The sequence below is a fragment of the Poecilia mexicana genome, unplaced genomic scaffold (genome assembly GCF_051168715.1).
Source record: "Poecilia mexicana isolate PSO_F unplaced genomic scaffold, ASM5116871v1 scaffold_17, whole genome shotgun sequence".
NCBI classification, from domain to species: Eukaryota; Metazoa; Chordata; class Actinopteri; order Cyprinodontiformes; family Poeciliidae; genus Poecilia; species Poecilia mexicana.
This window is the reverse complement of record NW_028263386.1, coordinates 15,778,093-15,800,541: the sequence shown is the minus strand read 5'-3', so window position 1 is coordinate 15,800,541 and position 22,449 is coordinate 15,778,093. Positions and strand designations below refer to the sequence as shown.

General features: G+C 41.0%; 3 protein-coding genes across 3 annotated transcripts; all 3 read right to left on the bottom strand.

Annotated features, from left to right (window-relative positions):
• Window positions 1-1,497: 1,497 nt before the first annotated feature.
• LOC106933165 (uncharacterized) lies at window positions 1,498-6,390 on the bottom strand. Its single transcript, XM_015012242.2, has 5 exons — window positions 5,324-6,390; window positions 4,587-4,656; window positions 4,401-4,503; window positions 4,061-4,310; window positions 1,498-3,156 (listed from the first exon to the last, which is right to left on the bottom strand). The coding sequence occupies exons 1-5, from the start codon at window positions 5,594-5,596 to the stop codon at window positions 2,029-2,031; spliced, it is 1,824 nt and encodes a 607-aa protein (XP_014867728.2). The 5' UTR covers window positions 5,597-6,390; the 3' UTR covers window positions 1,498-2,028.
• A 1,410-nt stretch (window positions 6,391-7,800) lies between these two features.
• Window positions 7,801-9,833, bottom strand: LOC106933166 (uncharacterized). The gene is made up of 2 exons (XM_015012244.2): window positions 9,413-9,833; window positions 7,801-9,139 (listed from the first exon to the last, which is right to left on the bottom strand). Exons 1-2 carry the CDS (start codon window positions 9,683-9,685, stop codon window positions 8,030-8,032), a joined length of 1,383 nt encoding a protein of 460 aa, XP_014867730.2. The 5' UTR covers window positions 9,686-9,833; the 3' UTR covers window positions 7,801-8,029.
• A 3,860-nt stretch (window positions 9,834-13,693) lies between these two features.
• amotl2b (angiomotin like 2b) lies at window positions 13,694-22,057 on the bottom strand. Its single transcript, XM_015012241.2, has 11 exons — window positions 21,890-22,057; window positions 20,671-21,470; window positions 19,990-20,158; window positions 18,491-18,635; window positions 18,310-18,399; window positions 16,398-16,693; window positions 16,132-16,307; window positions 15,913-16,014; window positions 15,625-15,815; window positions 15,407-15,538; window positions 13,694-15,040 (listed from the first exon to the last, which is right to left on the bottom strand). Exons 2-11 carry the CDS (start codon window positions 21,378-21,380, stop codon window positions 14,955-14,957), a joined length of 2,097 nt encoding a protein of 698 aa, XP_014867727.2. The 5' UTR covers window positions 21,381-21,470; window positions 21,890-22,057; the 3' UTR covers window positions 13,694-14,954.
• Between the last annotated feature and the right edge of the window lie 392 nt (window positions 22,058-22,449).

The window sequence follows — 22,449 nt, the reverse complement described above, 5'->3', positions numbered from 1 at the left end:
GCTTGATATATTTTTATGCTCAGACCAAACATTTACATGAATATTTTCAGTATAGCAGGAACTACATTACATAGACTATTTTAAAACATTTAAGCATCTCTTGATTTTTGTGTACTGTAAAAAAAAAAAAGTGAAATTTTTTTACAGTCCAATATGGTATAGATGTCTCAGAATTTTACCTAAATAGACAAGAATCAAACTTTTAAAAATCATATTTTTCTGCTCGAGTTGCTGACTATGCGTCTATTTGGAAGTCAAACATCATCATGTTACTGCAGCAGGCAGAGCTGCTTTTCTTAAACGCTGAAATGTTTTGTGTGTCACACATGTAACATTTAAGTGGGTCCACTTGCAGGTCTCTCTTTTAGGATTTCTCTATAAGATGTAACCAATATTCTCCAAAGCTTTGCAGAAGGGTGCATTTTTTTTTTTTTTTTAGCTTGCCAAGAGTTTGACGGTCTGGAAATAGGACATCCACACTTTGTGCAGCTTTTAACTTTGGGCCACTGAAAATAAAACTTGTCCTGTTTGCTCTCATCTTTCTTTGTTTTCCTTACCCTTAAGCCGTCATACCCCGTGTTAACTCATCCCATCTTGGCTGTCCTCTAGGGGATTCGTTTGTTCATCAGTGAAAGTGACACACACTGACAAATCTGGATTTATCTGCTCATCCAGACGTTGAAACAAACAATGATGCCAATAGAGGATTAGCGTGTCCTCGGTTTGTACAGCAGAATGTTACTAAATCAAAGAGGAGCACAGGGAGTGCACTCAGCCATTATAATTATTTTTTTTTTTAAACAGAGTTTAATCCCAAATTAAGTTTAAAACTAAAAACTTTCAGCCATCAGAAAATGAATGAAGCAATTAAATTCTGCATTTGTGGTGAGGCTAAAGTCAAGCTTGTTGCATTTCTTTCACATGTTGCGTGGCATATGTGAAGAACAGAAGAGTGTGGATGTTTTGTGATGCGCGCCGCGCCAAGAGCTGCAGAGCTTCACCTGGGTGCGGACACAAATATCAAAAAGAATCAGAACTGCATCTCGACTTGCAGCTCTTAATTTCTGAACTTAGACGTGGATGTGGAAACAACACATGCGAATGCAGCGAAGGAAAAAGTCCAGGGGAGTTTTGGGTCAATTCGCCCAATCACTACATTGTTCCCATTGCTTTGTAGCAACATGTTGCCATTTCATCTCTTCCTGCTTCGGCTTCATGTCTGTAAAGAAACCATTTCTGCCACCTTTACATAGTTTATTTTTAACTGTAGCGCTTAGATGAATCATTGGACCTAATAGCTCAAATCTGACATATAAATTGATTATAGCTTGTTAGCTGAAAACTTAGCCTCATATTCTATTTTCGTTCTCCTCCGCGTTTGGATAATGTAGATGTTATGAAATGAGACAAATGATGACTGCTGGATGGAGCCAAAAATATTTTAGCAACTTTATGCTGAAAACCGTTCTTGTATTGAAGTCATCCAACTACGAGAACAATGTAGAAGAACAACTTTAATTCAATTTAATCAAAGCTGATACACAAAATACCACCAACCAGCTAAAACAGTGTACTGACTTCAATTGTACTAAATGTTTTGGGTTTTTTTCCAAATGAACATTTGTACAGGAGTTAAATAACCAGAAAGACAAAAATCAAGGTCAGTCAAGAACATGGTCTCTCTCTCTCTTTGAATTAAAACAAGCAGACACCTCTCAAAAAACTGAACTACTTTATGTTTTTTTTTTCTGAAGAACAAAAAACAAACTTTTATTTTATTCCACTTAAAAAGAAAACAGCATCTCAAAAATGATTTATACCATGTTAAATGACCTGAGAATTGCCTTTTGTTACCAAAGATTACTAACTCCACATCTGCAAAAGGAGAATTTGGTCCTAACTGAGTCATAATTTAAGCTTCCTCAACATTGTTTTCTGGGGCTTCTTGAATTCTTACAGATGCCATTTCTGTCAGGTCAAACTCTTTGAGTTTTCTGTTTACAAGCCTGATCTCACATCTTCATTCTGCTACTGCTCCTCTTCTTCCATTAAGTCCAAGGATTGTTCACTTTCGCTCAGCTCCTCTTCCTCCTCCTCTTCTTCACTGCTAGACGGCTTTTTCTTTGGCTTTCGCTTTCTTACTTTGGCCGTCTTGGGTTTTCCGGCTCGGCCAGAGTCGTTCTTTTCTTCGGTCATTGTGACTCTGTGGTTTTTCTTAGGTCTCCCGACCGGTCTACCTGTGAGGGTTCTCCCTGTCCTTCTCCGAGTTTTTGTCTCCTTTTCTGCAAGCTGCGCCTCCTCTACTTCGAGGTCACCATCGGCGCATCCCTTCGGGTTTGTCGTTTTCTGTTGATGGTAACGCCGGACGTGACTCTTCAAGCTCACGTTGTGATTGAAGCATTTGTCGCACTGTTTACACTTGTAAGGCCTCTCCCCCGTGTGCAGGCGCATGTGGGACTTCAGATGGCTGGGCTGCTTGAAGGCACGCTGGCACACCGAGCACTCGAACGGTTTTTCCCCCGTATGCACCATCGAGTGTCTCTGGAGAGCCACAGCCCAAAAGAATTCGATCCCGCAAACGGGACACTTCAGAGGCCCCGGCTTCAAGTGTCTCCTCATGTGGTTTTTGCGCTTCGTGTACGTGGCAAACCTCTCCGGACATTCGGGACATTTAAAAGGATCGCTTTCATTTAAGTGGGTCTGCTCGTGGGCCTTTTTGGCCACTTTTGTCTTAAACCCAACACGGCAGTATTTGCAAGAATGCTCATAGTTTGCACTGTGCACCCTGTTGTGAAGAGTTAAGGCGTGGTCAGTGGCGTACCTCTTCCCGCAGGTGTTGCAAGAGAAGGGCTTAATTTTATACTCGCAGGTGTGAGGCTTTCGTTTTACAAAAAACATCCCGCAGTCTGCGCAGAGCTCCCGGTCCTTCAGACTGCCGTGCAAGTGGACTTCTTCGTCAGAGCTCTCGTTCTCAGACTCCAAAACTGAAAGCTCGTCGTCCGGGTCCCAGCTGTCCTCTGTCTCCGGGTCCCAGCTGTCGTCCGAGTCCTTGACCTCGCCCGGATCGCTGGATTCCTCCGTTTCTGTGGTGGGATCACTCTCCTCGTCAACAACTTCGACATTCTCAGCGATCGCTGCCGTCTTTGTAGATGTTGCCTGTCGACCACACAACAGTACAAGCGAGGGATTTAAAACACAATGAATTCTGTACAAACAAAATTTAAGATTGTTGTTTCTCAAACAGGCAAAGATATATTTAAAGCGTATGTTTACACTTATCAAAAAGTAATGAAAAAAACTACAACAACAAAAAACTTTTGTTATTTGTAGTCACTGTGATATAGTGGCAATAAGAGTGAAACATGTAAGCAGATAAATGTAGTGGTTTTACTATGATTTTTGTTGGGTTTTTTTTTATAGAAGATGGACAATGATGTGGACGAATGTGGCAGAGCGTTTCTTTAGGGTTGTGGGTGAAAACCTAGATTTTCCCACCGCACGCCAAAAAGCCGTGGCCAAGTCACCGAGCCCTCTGTTACCACACATCTTCAAATCTGGGAGTTATGTTTGTGGAGGGGTGAATGTGGTTTATATTATAAAAAGCCCCAGAAAAGCCATCCTTTAATGCTGTTCAAACAACTTCATTAGATTATAACCACTTCCAAACATAGACAAATACATGCTGATCTTCTTAAATTCAGTCATCTGAGGTCTCAGAAATTACGATTTTTCAATGATGTCAGACTGAACGGGTATTCGAACACAAATGAAACTTAGATTTAAATTAGGGTTTATTTTAGTCTTCGACTTTAAAGTGAAAAACCAACTTGCTGCTGAAACATTCATGCAAGTTGCAGCATATGTTTATAACCAACTGCCTCCAGTTAGGATGATGTGATTTTGCTTATTTGACAATTAGAATTTATTTTTGACCTGGAAATCAAAATTGTACTAATTGTTTCAAACACAGATACTTTTTGAATTGCAACATATTCTTAAGGAAGTTAATATAACACCATTTTTAAAAGAAGAAAACCTCATTTGGACATGTGGTCCCTACCTCTAAAAATATTTCCATGCATTTGGTCTGATGATCCTCTGACATTGCAGTAATGCTGTTTTGGGTCAGATTCTTCCAGTGGTTCTTGTAGCCACACTGCCGGCACTGCTGGTTCAGGACTAAGAGGACTCCACAGACCACTTTCTCCGTTTTTACTTCAGATTGACACACGGGGCAAGTGGCACAGAACAGCCGGAGGAGCTGCTTTTCATTCACAATGTACCTCTTACTAGTCCGAAGCATGCTAACTCTGGGAAAGAAGTATACATCAGACTTTTGAAGTTTTCCATCTTAACATAAAATGGTAAAAGAAAAAAAAAAAAGTTAGAGGAAAACTCACTTTTCCTTGATAATGTCAAGGTTTTCGATTTTTTCCAGCATCTTACAATAATCTGACGATGAAGATTCAGAGGCCTCGCTTGATGCTGGGCTTGCAGGGACGCCTGCAAAAAAAAAAAAAAAAAAACATTCAATGCAAAAGCAAGGGGTTTTCATATTAAATGCCTAAAATTTTAAGGCAACTCACTCGTTAAATAGCAGTTCTCCTCTTTGTTTAATGTTGAAGATCCTTGAGTTGGACCATGGCATTTGTTAAGCTGGTATTATTTTTTTTTAAACAAAGTTTAATCCCAAGTAAACAAGCAAAAACAGACCAAGTAAAACAAGCAAAAACAGTTAAATACATGGAATTATGAAAACTTGCTTGAAGCAACACAAGTCTGCAAATTCTGCAACAACCTTGGTGGTACAGAAATTGTTCAACAAATAAGTATTTGGGAAAAAAAAGAAAAAAAAACACCCCTTTTACATTGCCTTGAGGCAGATGCTTTCTTGCAGACCTTGAGTGCTGAATGTACAATGGCCCACAACAGTTTCTACTGTTGAAATGGCCCTGAAGAAGCCTACTTCAAATGGGTATGTTTTTCAGGGACAGCCATGCAGGGTTAGTACAGTTACCTAAAAAAAGAGAAGATCTTCTAAATAGACACAAACCCTAAGCATGCGACCAATTAGTTACACAGTGGGACAGGCCAATATTTCTGCAGCATTGGTTCTAACAGTGTTGACCTTTGCTGACTTCGTGTCGATTAGGGATTGTTCGTATGTTTACCATATTTTTGGGGCTTGTATTACGTAAGAAAACAATATAAATACCCTCACTGTGGATCCACCTCAGGAGCAGTAAAATCACGTGACCAATGACGCTGGAAAACAGCATAAAAGAGCAAACTTCTTCAGATGTTTCACTTCATGAAATCTCACCTGTTTGGACTCTGGTTCGTCAGGCGAACACACTGACGGTACAGCATCAGATTTTAGCTGGGTCGAACCAGCAGCTCGAGTCACTGTTAGAAAACAGTTACTTGTGAAGTGTTCACTGCAAACACGGATATCAGTCCACGAGGTTTCTTTAAGTCTCTGACCATTGACTTCGAAGAGAAACTGGACCCACTCCAGTCTCCTCTCTGGGTCTGCTGGAAGAATGAAGTGTTGAGCTCTGCGACGCCATGACTCACACCCGACGACGGAGCACATCCTGGATTTAAGTTTGGTCACCAGCGTGTACAAAGTCTGGAACTTTACACTTAAGTAAGAAGTTAGCTACCCAACAATCGTCAACAGCACAAGATTGCTAAAAGCTAACTAGTGATGCTTCAGCAGCGGTGGAGTGCGAAGGGGCGGGGTTCCATGGAAGGGAGCCTGGACTGATGGGAATTCAGACGACGTTTCAAGATCCAAATCATTTGGCTCCGTTCACAGTAAAGACGTTCATTCGGCTCTCAAGCCCCACTTCATGTCAGCGTAATTCTATAACCCTGAAACCGACAAACAACTTTTTATTTTTATTTTTTAAATGATTGTGGTTTATAGAGCCTAGAGATGGTAAAACGGGAATAACGTTTAGGTTATTCACTTACTAGAATATGTCCCTATTACGTTAGAAAAACGTATGAATTTTTTTTAACTAAATTGAATAATCCCGTGTTTAATTCTACTATCTTTGAGCATTTTTATTGTGTTTTTCTTTACAACAATTTTTTCTGTTTCTCTCTGTTGGAGAGTATATGTTTTCTATTTCTCTTGTTAATATGGTTGGTAATTGTTCAAAATTGAAAGAAAAATCGGTTGTCTCTCCTCTATTGTTCTTGTTTTTTATCCTTAAAGTCATTGTGCTTCCTTATTTCTGCAAATATTATTAGCGCTCAATGTGTCAGCGCTGCTTTTGGTTTTAGATTGCCTCTTTTTAAGTGAAACACTTTGTGGTATTCTCCTTTTGCACGATTCTTTTATCAAGATGACTTGGTAAAGGAATGTTTATATTCCTCAAATTCCACATTTTTGGTCCTTTCCCTGATTGTAGCCGTACATAAATCCTGAACAAGCCCGATATCTGTAAAAACCAATCTGTTTCAGGGTGCATCTTTAAATAGTTGCCTGTTGATTTTGATATAAAATTGCCCTGTACAGTTGCTCATGGTGATTTACAATAACCCACAAAGCACATGATAGGCTTTAAGATTTGCCCTTTTAACATTTGCGTTTACTCTTTTAACATTTATTTTAAAATTGGTATAGGAGCGGCGATTGCATTAACATTGAGCTAATTTATTGTGTTTCTTTTTCGATTAGCCATGTCTATATGGGCGGAGTGTCACTGCTGGGTTGATATGATTTGTGGTCAAGCGTACACCGGTCAGACAAAGTAAATCACTTTCATTTCTGATTATCAGTCATATTATTTTATTTCTGGAATGCAGTAGAATGGGATCAACAGACCTCATTTCTCAGCTACCTTATTTCCCGGTAAGAATCTAGAATAGTGGTTATTATTATAAAATCCTCCAGGAAAACTAGACATACAGAATTATATGTGCCTGAAGGGAATGTTTTCTTCCTGTAACATGTTTGCAAATTAATAAGTCACAGTGGTTTCTTACTGTGTTCTAGCATGAATATTGTTTTGAACTTCTCAGTTATTTTGGCTTGTAGAAGAAAAAAAATGCTAAAATTAAAAGGAAACAAGATGGAATTTTAATTATCCACCGAGATACACAAATACTGCTTTGAACCAATTTCTTGTCGATAATCTTTACTAACACCTATGTGAAAAAGAAAAATAATTGCTTAATAATATGAAAACTAAAAATAAACATGCAGGTTAGAAGGACCTTGAACTCATAGTGAGTACTGATCGCGGTATGCATATTTTTTTATAACAGTACTTTATATTTACTCCATATCTCTAGACTAAGGATTAGAGATTTTGTTCCAAATAAAACACTGAGAAGGGCAAATATGGTATGGCTCGATGATAAACAACATAAAATGTTAGGGCACAACTTGAAACGATACAGTTGGCACAAAAGAAACCTAAAAATCACAGAAAGAACATCATACACACACAATAAAACATGGTGGTGGAAGCATCTTGCTCTGGGATTGCCTTTCTTTAGTTGGAACTTGGTCTCACTTAAAATTTTTATCTTTTATACAAATAAAAAAATAAACATTTTTGCTCTCCTGGAGTTTTCATGGATGAAACTATTAAATAATTTTGTAAACCTCCCTGCTGCAAGAATTTTAAATGCTTCAAGGTAGCTACCTACCGACAGACAACTTTTTATTTTTTAATTCTAGCACATGGGCCTCAACCATCATAACGCTGAATACTATGTATTCCAAATTTGCTACTGAGAAATTAAGAATTTAATATTAGCCTTGATTAACATACTGTCAACCACAATTTGCATAAATGTTTATTACGTATTTTGCAGTTTGAACATTTCATTCACTACATAAGTCAATGATCAAGTACTCTGAAATAACATTTTTCTTCACATTTTAAGGCAATACTAAGCAGTTGTTTTATTTATACAATATAAAAATCAATTTTAAGTGTCAGCATTTCATCCTTCTTCTTGTGAAGGATTGAAGCCGGGCGCCTCGTTCTCTTCATAGGTAGATTTTTTATTTCTGCCTCTTCCCATTTAACTTTCCAGTTTCCGCAGCATTTGATTCAAAGTTTTTAGGCCGCCCTATTGGTCTGCCTGTGCCCCGTCTTCTAGTTTTAGGTCTGTAAAACCCTTCCATTCGCGTCTCATCGTCAGTAATCTGTGCGTCACAATCTGTGTCCTGCTCCTCTTCATCGCTGTCAAGATCCTGGTCTATACTTTTCCGGAACATGTTAGGTTCAGAACTGTTGGCGTCTCTTTTCCGGTCGATTTCTGCATCCGTCTTTGGTTCTGGTCCAGAACGAACAGGGTGATAACGTTGGACGTGGTTCTTCAAGCTCACGTTGTGATTGAAGCACTTGTCACAGTGCTGACACTTGTAAGGCCTCTCCCCAGTGTGCAGGCGCATGTGGGACTTCAGATGACTTGACTGGTTGAAGCCACGCTGGCAAACTGAACACTTGTACGGTTTTGCTCCGGTATGGATCAATAAATGCCTCTGGATGGAAAGAGCACGGAAGAACTCAACCCCACAGAAGCGACATTTCAACTCTATCGTCCCTCTGTGATTTTCCAGGTGGACTCTGCGCTCCTTGTTTGTGGCAAAAGTCTCCGAGCAGTCTGGACATTTGTACGGTTTCCCTTGGGTTATATGCATCTGCTCATGTGCAAATTTGTCTGCCTTCAACTTAAACGTAACATTGCAGAATTTGCAATTGAACTCATAGTCCTCGTTATGAATTCTGCTGTGAAAGTTCAAAGCCACCTCATTGACGCATCTTTTCCCACAAATGTAACAGGGATAAGGCTTCACTTTGTGCTCACATGTATGAGGTTTTCGTCTGTCAAAGAACCTTCCACAGTCTGTGCAGAGTTGGCTGTGTATGGGGGTGAGTGAAAGATAATCGCAGTAATCAATATGGTCTACAGAATCGCTGCTTTGTTTCGCAGGGAATAATTTCACGGGGAAAACACCCCGCACTGGCTTCCAGTCCTCGTCCGAATCCATTTCACCCGAATCACTTGATTCCACCGATTCATCTTTAGGGTCACTCTCCTCATCAAGAACAGCATCGATCTCGGGAACCTCTGAGGTGATGCTGGAGGTTGCATCTTCTGTTGCAGCCTGTGGCAAGAAGCATAATTGGTTTCTTATATTTTAAGCATAACATAACAGGGGAAAAAAAGCGGGGGTGGGGGCGGGGGATACTTTAAATGTATAATTTCTTTTTGATAGAATGAAGGCCCTTTGGGATAAATTTTAACATGAACCAAGCAATTCAATCTGTCTGTATATCAGCAAAGTCCAGTGCTCATAACCTGGAGACACAATTTTGATCTAAACTTGACTCTGGATTCATAAATCCACCTCGTTTTCAGCTGAGACGGGAACACTTACCTCCCAGTCAGAGCTCTCCTCAGCTCCCATATTTAAACACAATGACGGGACAGCACTGGGCTTCAGCTGGACTCTGTCATTCACATTAACAAGACAGTCCTCAGGAAAGTGTTCGCTACAAACAGAGATATCAGTCCATGACGACTCCTTAAAACACTGCTTGTTGACTTTAGCTATAAACATGACCCATTCCAGTCTCTCCTCCGGATCTTCTGGTAATTTAAATCGCTGCGCACTGCGACGCGACGAATCACATCCAGCAACTGAGCACATCCCGGGTGTACGCTTCGTTTTCTCTGACTCTTAAGCAACCTCTTGAGAAATGTTTCAAGTACGTAACGTTAAAGTAGGAAGCGGCATTTTTCTCGCAGCTGCATTGAGCTAAATTAGCTAGCGGTATCTGTTTGGGTTGATAGTCGGACGGGCGGAGTTTCGTCAGAGGGTACGAATGGTTTATTGTCAAGCGTACACCGGTATTAAGTTCATTGCACATCGAAACGCTGTTAAGTTCAGTTCTAAGTGAATGAACAGTAAAACCAATAAAATTATTATTATTATTATTATTATTATTATTATTATTATTATTATTATTATTATTATTAAAACTAATGTGTTCAGGTAGTCATTCATATTAATTACAGTCAATGCCACAAGATGGCGCCAATTATCTTTAAGTTCTCTGCGTTCCGTTTTTCAAGTTCTGTTATCCAAGACATATTTTACGGAGATCTTGACTTTTTTTTTTCACTTTATGGAATTAAATGATATACAACTACGATTTAAGGGTAAGTTTAACAAAAAGATTAGACCAAACTAAAACAAGTGATCTGTAAGTACAAATAATCGCTGAAACTGCATTTTATCATTCCTTGGCATCCTTTGTTAAAAATAAAAACAATAATGGGTATATTAAAAATTCTGAAATGCATGAGAAACCGTTTATGTTAGGCCTCAAAGTGTTGTGTGCTGTGAAAGAGTATTTGATCCCTTACTTCTTTTTGGTCCAAGGTAAACGTTTTATTCAATAAATAAATTTTAAAAGTAAAATAATAATAATAACAATAATAATAATAATAATAATAATAATAATGTAACTTTTCCCATAGCAATGTAAAAAATGAATTATTGGTCGTTATCACACGTGCTTAATAACAGTTGTTGCAAACAGAGGTGGTAATGAAACCAGTGTTTAGGTTTAGTGGGTAAATCTTTTTTTTTTTACACAAGGCTAGATAGCTTTTTCCCATAATAAAGAGTATATCATTTAAATAGTTAATGTAATTTGTGCAGTTTATCATTGTCAAATATTAAAATTTGGTTAATGGTTGGCATCTAAAGAGTTTAGTGCCAAGTGTTGAAGCTACCAAAGAGGTTGTGATATGAATGACTGTTTCGATTGCCATTTTTGGGTTAAAATTAATACTTTTTTTAACCATGCATTTTCTACACAGTGTTCTTGTGTGTGGTGAGATGAAGTGTCAATATTTGACACTTCATCTATAATGGACAGATCTTTACACCAGTCCATCATAGGACATTTTAAAGTGTGAAATGGTCAAAAGTTTCCTGGTACATATCTGTGTTTACTGTGGACTTTAGAAAACACAGTAGACCAACACCAGCAGATGACATGGCACCCCAAATCAAACTTTTCACCGGATTTCAAGGTCCCATAGTCCACTCTTTCTGCAGACTTTGGGACCTTGAAATTCAAACTTGAAACACAAAATGTAATATTTGCAGCCCGTGTGTAAGATATGTTTTGCATACTGGCTCTTGGTGCACTGGCGTCAGCCTCAGCCTTTTGAGCAATTTCACATCCCTAAAACGACTGTACACTGGTGAAAAATCACCGTCCATAAAGTCATGGATGAATAAGTTTGAAGAAAGAGCTTGACTGGCCTGGACAGACTCCTAATCTGAACCAAGTAGAAAACCTTTGGGGTCAAATAGAGTAGAGATCGGCAGGTACACTCATCCTGACCTCACCAATGTGCTACTTAAGGGATGGTCAAAAATTCCCATAAATGCTTTTATAAACCTTGTAGAGAACTTTCTCAAAAATGCCTAAGTTACAACTCCATTTGCTTGACCAACATCATTGAAAAACCTTTGCTTTAAGGATGAGGTGTTACTCATGCTCACATTTGTGTGACGGCAGATGAAAGTATCTCAGTCTAGTTTCTAAATACTAAACTTTTTAAAATGAAGACTAGGATGAAATCTATAATATAAAAATGTGTTGATGTTTGGGAAAAGTATTGACCTAAGAGGGTTAAAATGTACACCTTCACACTTGTTGCTTTAAACTTAAACTTAACCTTTTAAACTTTACCCTTGTCTTTCAAGCATTTTGGGTGTCTGCAACCTAAATACTTCAAATTCTTCTTTGAAGGAGTTTCATTCCCATGGGAGAGAAGCTTTCTAAAATATGTCAGAAATGATGACCCAATGTCTGACCTTTAAAATGTCATTAATAACTGATACCCCAAACATTTGTGTCTAAAGTTCGGTACAGTGGATCGAGGAAAAAGCCATTACCCACTACAATGTGTCTTGGAAAAGAAGATGAGGCATTCTGGTGATAAAAGAAAAAAAAACTAAACAAGCCTGGACTAGGGCAGAGAGGATGTGAGCTGTTGAGATATTTTAGATGCTTTCAACAGTGAAGCTCGCATGGGAAAACACAGAGAAGGAACTGGTGGTATGCTATGCCATTAATCTTAGCGCGAACGTCTATCTGGCCAAGTGACTGACAACAATGTGAAGACTTGCCAACATTCCTTTGTGAATTCGAAAGGCAGCTGACATGTTTCGACTGTGCGTTTCGCTCTTTTTCCCAGAATTGGTATGATGCAGGAAGACGGAGTATAAATGTTGATCGGGAGGAGGTGGGAGATTCCTTTATAAAACCAAGAAATTTAATTTTTCTTTTTATTTTCTGCAGTTTTTTTTTTTTCAACCAATTTGCTCTTATTTCTTTGGCCTCAGTATCCTGGGAATGTCATATCGGGCTGAAATCAGTATGAACAACATGGGGTTGTTAATAAACCATACAAATTATGTTGGACTGCTTAGTTTAGTGTCCTTTGTTGGCATTTGCGCTCCAACCACATACCAACAATAACATTAAAGCCTCAAAGAATTGTAATTATTCACCCATCATTAAAAGCCCGAGCGTGAATGTAGAGACTGAAAATATCCCTGTCGCTTTCAAACAATAGGTTTTTCAGCATCTTTGTGAAAGGATGCCGAAGATGCGAATGTGTTTTGGTTTTGTTTGCTCAAGTGCCATGTGTCTGAGGCAATGAAAAGTGTTGTGAAAATTGATCTGTCCCTTTACGGATTTCTCCTCTTCTGGGTTCGTTTTGTTACACTTAAAATATAAAACAGTGTCAGGGTTATAGACTTTAAACGACATACTGTGCCAAACGCTTTTAGAGTTAAATCATTCCAAGGCTGGATTAACCCTTATTTGATTTTAGACCCAAATAATAGGTTGCTTTACCCAACACCTTCTTATTGTCGGGTACGAGTGCAACCTTTCATCCTTTATGCACAAATGCTTGTGAGTGCTTTTAAAGCACGAACATACATCTTCAGTCAAGAATCATTACATCATGTGCTGAACACTTTGTGTTATTTTAAAAAATCCATTACAGCTTTATTATGTGCACTCGTCTCAGCCACTCCCATAGTCAAGTTGCTCTTTGAAGCCTTAGGGTCTCTGCTGCTGCAAACTGGTTCCACTCTAAATCTGTGGATCAGAGACATCTATTTGGAAATGGATACTGATAACAGAGCTCTCTATCCTCCCTTCATTACATCCTGCGGCATGTCCACTAATACTTCATAGACGCCTCCGGGCGGAGGGGGAGCTGAATTGGAGGCAATAAAAGGCGTTTAGGAATGCGACATGTTAGCAAAGGTACATGAGGAATTTCAAGCGGCATTAGAGGCTAATCTGGCAAACCTGTTTTTGTCTCGTATAGGGTTACGCGTCCTCGTGAGAATGTGATCTATGTCAAGCCTGCTCTCCATGGCAAGAAGAGAACAAGAGAACAGGCCACCCGAGAAAGTTGAACCCGAAAGAATGCGGCTCTGGTATTCATTAATGAAGAGAGCTCTTTGCAGCGGTGGAACAAGAGGGCAGGAATGAGAGGATAGTTGACAATGACACAGGAGTGGTAGAAAAGAAAACTTTTCAAGAGAAAATGATGATTTAACAACACCTCAGTAAAAATCGGTGCTTGCTGCGTGAAATAAAATGCAATAAGTCCGTTAATGTTTATGGGAACATTTATTGTTTTATGAAATGTTGCATGAATTCAACAGTTGATTTCACAAAAAAAAAAAAAAAAAAAAAGCCTGTTTTTTTAACTCAATCTACGATTGGTCGTTTACAGCTTGACAGGGCCGTGATTGTCGGCACATAACTTACAAAATAACTCTTTGGCATCATGCTCAGAGCACTACTGTATCTAAAATAACAATACAAACATCTGTTATAAAATATATAATAAAATTAATTAACTTGTTAGTTTGCAACTCACAGTAAACAAAACACTAACCTTTTTTTGGCCCCTCAGTGGTGATCAAACCAGCAGAATCACCACATCAGGGCTCACACTCACTACCATCACACATGCAAACACACTTTTGAGAGGAAGGGGGTTAAAAAAAAATTAAAAATCATAAAATTACACGACGACATCCCAAAACGACACTTCTTCAACACCAGGTCTCTTGTCAGTTTAAATAATTATAATAAAAACACACTATATATTATGGACCTCATTGTTCACATCTCTCCGAACCTTTGCAGAACCAGCAGCTCAGGCTGGAGAAACATGAGCAGCGGGGTTTTCAGATCATGTGTTGTCAGTTTAAATTAATGAGATCGGGGCAGACCTCCAAAAAGAGATCATCAGCGTGATGGGAAAGCAATTATTCAAAATTAAACCCACGAAAGAAAAAGAAGAGAGGAAACACGGGTCGGAAAGTTAACCCTTTGCTGAATATTCAACAAAAAACAATTGAAATTATTAATATTTAGGGAATGTGGAAACCGTATAAGGTAAGAATATAGCTCATTAACTTAGTGGGGGGGGGAAATAGATAATAATAATAAAATTAAAAACATTAATAAAAGGGATAAGCAGCATTTTTATATTCATAGATAGAAATATTTATATAAATAGCATGGCATATACTCTATTAGAATATATCGCCATATTACAATCCACAATACTGTCCAAGTACCTCAGAGGATTCGTCTTTTCTCAGCGTGCCGGGCAGACCGCCGGCGGGTAACCGGCTCAGTGTGAGAAAGACGTTCAGAGCACAGCTCTGCTGCCGCCATGTGAGAAAAAAAAAAAAAAAAAAAAAAAAAACTGTTTCTCAAACGTTGTCCCCTTTAACTCCCCCAACTTTCATGCATTCACATATTTGCCTCATTCTCTTTTGTTGCAGTCTTAACAGATACCCAAAAGTTTTTTTATTTATTTTTTGTCCTTTCATTCAGTATCCAAATCACGGTGGCTTAAATGAAGATTTCCACTGCCTCCGACTCCAGATCATCCAGGCCTCTGAAGGGATTTGACAGCATCTTCTTCGGTGCTGCCTTGTCTGGAGGACAAGAAAAAGAAGGAAGAGAAATATTACATATACGTTTGAAGGTAAAAAGACCAGGAAAAGGTTTTGCACTGACTGAAAAGGTTAAAAAAGAAAAAAATTCTCCACAGTCACAGAAAAACAGTCTGGTGAATGTGCTCAGTCAACAGATTCAAATTACTTCCCCAACCATGCACATTCCACAGACCACAAATTACAAAGCGTGACCTGCACTGATGCGATGTGACCAGCTGGTTAATCCTCACCATGGTTAATCAATGTAAGGGAGGACAAAAATGACTATACGTGTGCATTTTGAGTTCTTAGCTTTGTAATGTGTGATGTTGGAGCTTCACGCTGCGATCCCGAGTGTCCACTTACCGTTGCTTAGCTTAGTTGTGCTGGTTTCCTCCGTAGGTTTGGTTTCCTCCGGCTGCTTTTCGAGCGTCGAAGGTTCAGACTGGGCAGAGAACTGACGGACCGGCAAAGTCTGATCGTCTGACAGATTTTTGCCTAAAGATCCCGTCACGGAAAACGTCAGCACCGGACTTTCAAACATGACATGCAGTCATTTGTAAAAGCTTCATGATGATTCTGACCTTTAATCTTGGCGCAAGCCGTGCTGATGGAGGGAGTGGAGGAAGCCGGTCGGAGTGGAGCTCCCACCACGTTGACGAGGTTCGTTCGAGGACTCTGCTCGTCCTTCTGACTTTGATCCTGATGCAGCCGCTGGTTGAGAATCTTTATCACAGCATCTTTTTCCAGTATCTGAGCATAAAGGGCTCGAATTCTGAAGTCAGAAAGGAATAAAATAATATAGGTTTTAAAAAAAAAACAAACACATAAAGTAAAAAGATTGTTTTCATCCTTGTTTTCTGATTGTTTACCTGTTTTCCATTTCCTGATTCCTGTGATCGGGAAGTGGCAGATCCTCGTTGAAGCTGTTGTTGGAGGAGTGGCAGGGAGAGTGGTTAATGATGGTGGTGTCTCTGAAAAAAATAAAAAACAAATAAAGAAATAAATATAAAATCATTCTTTGCTTAATTTCAAACCGGGATATGCTGAAGCTCATCAGTCCAACTAAACATTAGTAAAAAGTTAAGAACCTCTGAGCAGCAGCAGTGGCAGCCACCTCCATGGCAAACTGCCTCATGGTGCTCTCCTCCAGGTACTTCTGTTCCCAACGCACCATGTCGGCTTCGAGGGCCAGGATCCGCTCCTCGCGCTCACGCAGGCGCTCTTGGAGCGAATTCACAGTCAGACCCGGCGGCTGAGACTGCCTCTGAAATGAACAGATGGAATTTTATTTATTTATTTTTTATAAACTTACTCATCGGAAACGTCACCGCTGTGCTCGGCGACGAGGTTTTACCTGCTGCGCCCTCAGACTCCTCAGCTCCTGCTCCAACCTCGTCCGGAGCTTCATCTCCAGGCCCTCCCGCTTCTCGCACGTCGACTGCAGCTGAGCCAGCGCGCTCTGGAGCCTCTCCACTTTCTCCACGTACGCCCTCTTCCTCCTCAGCTCGTCCTCGAGCTGGCGCCCTCGTCCCCGCGCCGCCTCCAGGGCGTCCTCGAGCCGCTTCGTCCTGAGGCTCTGCTCCTCCACCGTCGATCGCAGGCGCTGCATCTCCCGCTCCATGCGCTCCCGCTCAGCGTTCTGCTCCTCGTCTGACAAAAACAAGTTGAGAATGGAAAGGTGAGCCTTGACACATGGCAGGAGAAAAATTGATTAATTTTCTTTATTACTGCACGCAACAAAACTCTCACCATTTTAGGCCATAAACACATCAACCACAATCATATACGTAAGAGGTACTTCTTTCTGTTTAATAAAAAAAAAAATCTGTCTAAAATTAGGAAATCTCTACTTTGATGCATATATTAGAAAATCCTTAATCTTGTGTTGGATTAGAAAGGATCGGTCGTATTAAAAACCCTGCAACATGCGTTTTTTCTCTTTTTGAATGGGGAAAAAAAGTATTATTGGCATCAGCCAAAGTTGGAAACAGCAGGCCAGATGACGAAGAAAAAGCCCCATCGCTGCATTTCTGTAAGAAACAGTTTCCAGAACACGCATAATAATTTCCAGAGCTTGCAACATGGTGCCCAGTGTTCTTCATTTGGTTTTGCAGTTCTGGAATGCTAAACAGAAAAAGGGAAGAGGAGAAGGAGAAGGGAAGTGGAGGCGGGGGGAAGCTTCCCCATCCCTTTGACCCACATAGCACAAAACATTCCTCATCAAGGCCATACAAACACCAGCGCTCTGCTTGAGTCCAGATTCCCAAACAGACTCCATAAATTACACTCCCAACAGGTGGGGGCATGGGGATGCTCATTCCTACCACTTCATTTCCCTTTGAAAAAAAAAAAAAGCTGCATGAACTGAATTCCCTACAATTAATCCCTCTTAGCAAATCAGTCAAGGTTATGCAAGTGACATTCCTTTGCGCAAAAAGCTCCAGAAAAAGGCCCTGTGGTGCAATCTAGTTCAGTCATGCATCGTGTTTCTAAAAGGGGCTCTGGCTAAGGATGTAAAATTTCAGCTAAAGTCCATCTGGTTACTGCCAGCTTCTCTAGGGGAGTAAATTTTACAATCGTTGTGAGTCGCACATCAAAGGTATGAGCACCGTGTCACACTGAGGTACCGAGGAAGCCTTAATCCTTTCAAATGGGGACTTTTTGGGACACAACCTATGAATGATTTGCAACGCACAGCAAAAACACCTAGACGTCGGCAACTGGCAGCGCTGAAGCTAGCATCTGTGCTTTCTTGCTGATGCTAAATTAATAGGGCTGTCGAACTGCTTTTAACAAATCTGGAGTGAAATTGATTATCTCAAGTTCAAGGTTTAAAATTATGTAAACTTGATTGGATTTCTGCTCATTTCTGAACACACGTTTAACCTACTCTGACTTAAACTTAATAATAATGATAATAATTAGGTTGGTTTTAACTATTTGAAAAACGTAGTGAAAAACGCAATAAATGAGCAACTGTGGACATGTGAGATATCATTAAAGTTGATTTTAGACCTTGTTTTGGGGAATATTGACCTACAAATTAACATTTTAAGACCCTAGAAAAACCCTTCCTGTACCCATTCAAGGTACAGAAACCTTGAATGGGATAATTGTAAATTGAAAAAGAGATTCCTCAAATTTCTTCATTTTAATTGCGAAAATACATTAAAAAAAAAAAAGAAAAAAAGAGCCATTTCAGAGCTATATTTGACATCGGCATTGGCCGATAGAAAGAAAAATCAAAGTCAAAGCAGCAAACTTACTTTGTTCAAGGAGTTTGGCCATGATGTGCTGGTTGTGGTCGGCCACCTCTACTTCTTTTGCAACGTGGGTCCTGGCTTTTTCCAGGTTTTCTGCGAGGCGGTGACATTTTTGAAGTTAGCTCAAACAGCATCTGGAGACGCATCCTGCCTCTCCGTGCGTGATGTGCGAGGTGCTTCATACCTCTGAGGTCTCTGTTGAAATCCTGCAGCCTCCGGATCTCGGCCACCAGCCTCCTCCTCAGTGTCTGCTCCAGGTTTTCCCTCTTACTGCTGCCCTGCATCAGTGTCTCGTAAGCCTCGGAAATGCGCCGAATCTCCTGCTCCAGCTGAAAAAGGAGAAAGGGGGGGAAAAAGGAAAAAAAAAGAAAAAAAAGGAGGCATTTTTGGTTAACCCAGCTTACAAAAAATGTAAGCTCCAGAGGACCTGGAATGTTAATTCATGTTTTTCAATGGTTTACAGGACAATGTGGGGGCGGTCAGGTAGCAGTGGTGTAACTTTAAGTAGGAACTAGGTATATTTTTAAATCAAGTTTAAAGGAAGCTGCATGACAGTGTGTGTGTGTGCGCGCGCGCGCGCGCGCGAGTGCATGTGCATGTGTGTGGTTTGATTCTGAGAAGGAAATCAAGCCTGCACCACTCCCTCTTAGACTGATTTATATCTACATTCCTGAGCGCTGATAGCTGCAATTCCAGGTGTGTGTGTGTGTGTGTATGTGTGTGCGTGCACAGGAGCATGCAAGGTAATACGCATAAAGAAAGACTGACACATGGTTTTGGAAAAGCTGCCAGCAGGGACGGTGTACATGCCTGAGCCTGGGCTGTGGAAACGGCAAAGAGACACCCACCATTACAGCAGTCACTCAGGCATGTTTACTCAGGGCTGCGGCCCGACGGGGAAAACTTTCCAGCCCTGGCAATTATCATTCTTTAGGGCTGAGGCACGGCGAAAGTCATGTGACATAACTCTAGCAGAGAGCGGGCTGATTTTTGCAAAGATTTGGCCAAGGTGTCGAGTGTCGCCGAGGCTGTTTCCGAGAAAGCCGAACAGGGATATTAAAGGCTTCGTGAGATCGTTAAAAACAGAGGGGGAAAGAGCCTTTTAAAAGCAAGAGCATGGGGAAAAAAAAAAAAAAAAAAAAACGCAATTGGATGAGAAGAGAAACAGTCGATTCTGTTTTACTACTCTTTTTTTTTTTTTTCAAACCCCAGCCTACCACTCTTGCCTATTACACAGCTAAATGACTGCAGTGTGACGTGGTCAGTGTTATCCTGGAAATCTATGGCTTGCCTGAAAATAAAGCAGACTCACACATTGGGCCTCCAGCGTGTCAACTACACAATGAAAGAAGTGTGCAAACACAGGACCCGGCTGTGACCTGCGTTTGTGGCCCTGCGTTAAGAAACGGTAGCAGCTGCCAATCTCACATGTTTGTCCAAACGGCCGCGGCGGTTCTCCAGATATCTTGGATATCAGGGAGGCAACTGACCGCTGGAGTTGTGTTTCAAAAGCAGGTGGTTGGGAGCAAGAATGCTGTGTGGCCCTTTAACGAGTGATTTTCTTTAAACTGAGACGTCTTTTTTTTTTTTTTTTTTTTGATTTTAGTATTCTTTTCTATATAGAAAAAAAAATCTCCTTTTTCAACTCCGAGAAATTTCTGAGGGGAACTGTCAGTTTCTTACCTTTTGAATGCGGCCAGTTTTCTCCCTGTGAGCTTCCAGCTCTTGTCTGAGTCTCTCATTCTCCATCACTAGGAGCTCCACCTGGTTAGGTTCCTCCAAGCCAGCAGGTGGCAGGCTGTTGAATGTGTTGTAGCTGGGTACTTCTCCTGGCTGTTCAGACTGGACATATCTATGAAAAAAAATTGTTTTGTGATCAGATGGGTCTAGTTGCTGCTGATTTAATTAGCAGCAAAGAAATACAAGACTTGAGGGGGGGGAAAAAAGATATCCTTAATTTAAATGAAAGCCATATTAAAAACCATGTTATTATTATCATTAATAATCAGATAGCAGAAAGGCTCCAGTGGTTGTCAGGAATGTAAGACTCTAAATGTGGGACACAGTGTTAGTCAGAATGCCAGAGACTACTTAAGTATCTGTGATTATGCTGCTGCTGTATTCCAAACATTACAAACATCTAGAGGGCAGGACTTGCTCCTCTGGAAGTATTTCGAAATCTAATTCCGTATGCAGGCTGCAGTGTGACTCACATTCATAAGTATGTGTTTACGCATGTGAAACAAAGGCAAGTATTGGGCGGGTTAAGAAGTAATACCGATGATGTGATGCAATGCTACAGTAGTCTCTAAAACACACATAAACACAAATGGAGTGATGCAAAACAAGGTTCTTCTCCCCTACCTTTGGGGCTGAGCTTGCACTTGATCCTGGACCTGGTGGGGGATGAAACCCTGACCCTGGATGGGGCTGTTGTATTCTGGGGGTGGGCTGCGTTTGTCTGCGTTTTGCCCCATCCTCTGAAGGCACTGCGGGGTGTAGTAGGGGAGCTCCGGGTAGCTGTGGGAGTTGATTTTGATGGCCGCAGCTTTGGCTGCTGCATCTCGCCTCTCCAGAGACATCTGCATGAGATGCTCGCTGAGCGAACGCACGTGGCTGCATTTTGGCTCCAACAGATCTGCTTCTTCGTGGAAGGATCCATCATGCAACACAAGCTGCCCCTCATGGAGCTGCCTGTGGCCCCAGTGAGAGGACAGGTACTGGGAATGTGCTTTGGCCTGCTCGTAGGTTGGCAGCGTCTCCCCGTGCAGCTGAAAGCCGCTTTCTGAGTGATGGTAGTCCCCTTGGTGCTCCTGGCCCTGTGGCTCCTGCCTCGCTGAGAGCTGGGGAAGCAGCGGGTCCTCCTGAGTGAGGCTTTCTAGAGAAGATCTGGGGGTCCTGCTCATTTCACCCCCACTGCTGGGTCCACTGTTGCTTCCACTGCCTCCGCCTCCACGCAGGGCCTGCTGCTGGATGGCCAGTAAGGTGCGGGCGTCCGTGGGGTTTCCGTAGCGGAGCTGCTCCTGGATGAGCCGGTGTAGGACCGTGCCAGACGGCTCCTCAGTGGACGACATGGTACAGTGCAAAAAAACAAGGTTCTCTCCAAAAGGATCAGCACAGCTGCTCTGAGTCTAAAGTAGAAATGTTTTCAATCAGCTGTGGACCTGAGAAGGGAAACATGTAGATGATTAAAGAACTATCTATAATTGAAACAGTAATAACAAAGCAGCCATACATTTATGTTAAAGAATAGAAACTGTGTAGCCACAAGAAAGCATTCAAACAGCGACAATTGTGCGATGTGGTGAGTTGTTTTATGGCAGGCAGAAACTTCATGCGCCAAAAATTCCTTTCTCATGGGGGGAGCAAAAGCGGACAAAACCGCGTTGTAAAATAGTTCCGCCTTAAAGCTCAAATATCAAACTCAAAACAAAAATAAATACACGTAAATATTTCAACACATTTCTTCAGTCTTACGTTTTAACTAGAAGCAACGACGCAGCTTCTTTATCAACGTCCCGGAGCGACTTTTGTTCTGATAAAAAAAATAAAATAAAATACAAAACCCAGAAGCGTCTCTTACCAGCTCACGCTTTCATGATAACACAACCCTCTGCTCGAAGTGAATTAAAATCCAAAGTATTTCCTATAGGTCCGCTAGGTTTTTAGTCGAGTTGAAAGTGCCTCATGTTGCCGCGCTCCTCTCTCGCTGTGAAATGATTATGGAGAGAGGAGGCGGCGATAATAAGTAACCGAGGAGGGACGGAGGTCGGAATGTCAGGAATGTAAAACGCGAGGTCCCTCGGGGATCAAAAGCATAAAAAAAAACACGGAAGGAGGAGGAGGAGGAGAGCAGCGCGGCGCTTTATTAGGCCAACGAGGAATTAAAAAAGGCAACAGAGAGAATGTAAAAGAGTAAGAGAACACGTTTTACATCAAGAGGAAGACAGCAATTGTATTTTATGGAACTGAATCCCTCAAAATAAACATTTTGGCAGCAGACTCCACTAAATACGGAGCCCTCCAGGGGACATGGGATTTTTTTTTTTCCCTTTTGCAGAAGGTTTTGCTGTCTCTCTCTATAATGTACTGATCAGTTCCTGCGGCATAATTGAATACTGTAAGCCTTTCTTACGGTGGCCG

What these genes read in the sequence shown, in the direction of transcription:
- LOC106933166 (XM_015012244.2), bottom strand. Translation starts at nt 9,685, where the DNA reads ATGTGCTCAGTTGCTGGATGTGATTCGTCGCGTCGCAGTGCGCAGCGA. An exon ending in AGGAGAGCTCTGACTGGGAG is followed by an intron (nt 9,140 to 9,412) that starts GTAAGTGTTCCC and finishes TTCTTGCCACAG; the next exon opens with GCTGCAACAGAAGATGCAAC.
- amotl2b (XM_015012241.2), bottom strand. Translation starts at nt 21,380, where the DNA reads ATGTCGTCCACTGAGGAGCCGTCTGGCACGGTCCTACACCGGCTCATC. An exon ending in AAACTGGCCGCATTCAAAAG is followed by an intron (nt 18,636 to 19,989) that starts GTAAGAAACTGA and finishes CTCCTTTTTCAG; the next exon opens with CTGGAGCAGGAGATTCGGCG. An exon ending in GCCACTGCTGCTGCTCAGAG is followed by an intron (nt 16,015 to 16,131) that starts GTTCTTAACTTT and finishes TATTTTTTTCAG; the next exon opens with AGACACCACCATCATTAACC.
- LOC106933165 (XM_015012242.2), bottom strand. Translation starts at nt 5,596, where the DNA reads ATGTGCTCCGTCGTCGGGTGTGAGTCATGGCGTCGCAGAGCTCAACAC. An exon ending in ACGAACCAGAGTCCAAACAG is followed by an intron (nt 4,657 to 5,323) that starts GTGAGATTTCAT and finishes AAATAATACCAG; the next exon opens with CTTAACAAATGCCATGGTCC. An exon ending in CTTGACATTATCAAGGAAAA is followed by an intron (nt 4,311 to 4,400) that starts GTGAGTTTTCCT and finishes CTTCTTTCCCAG; the next exon opens with AGTTAGCATGCTTCGGACTA.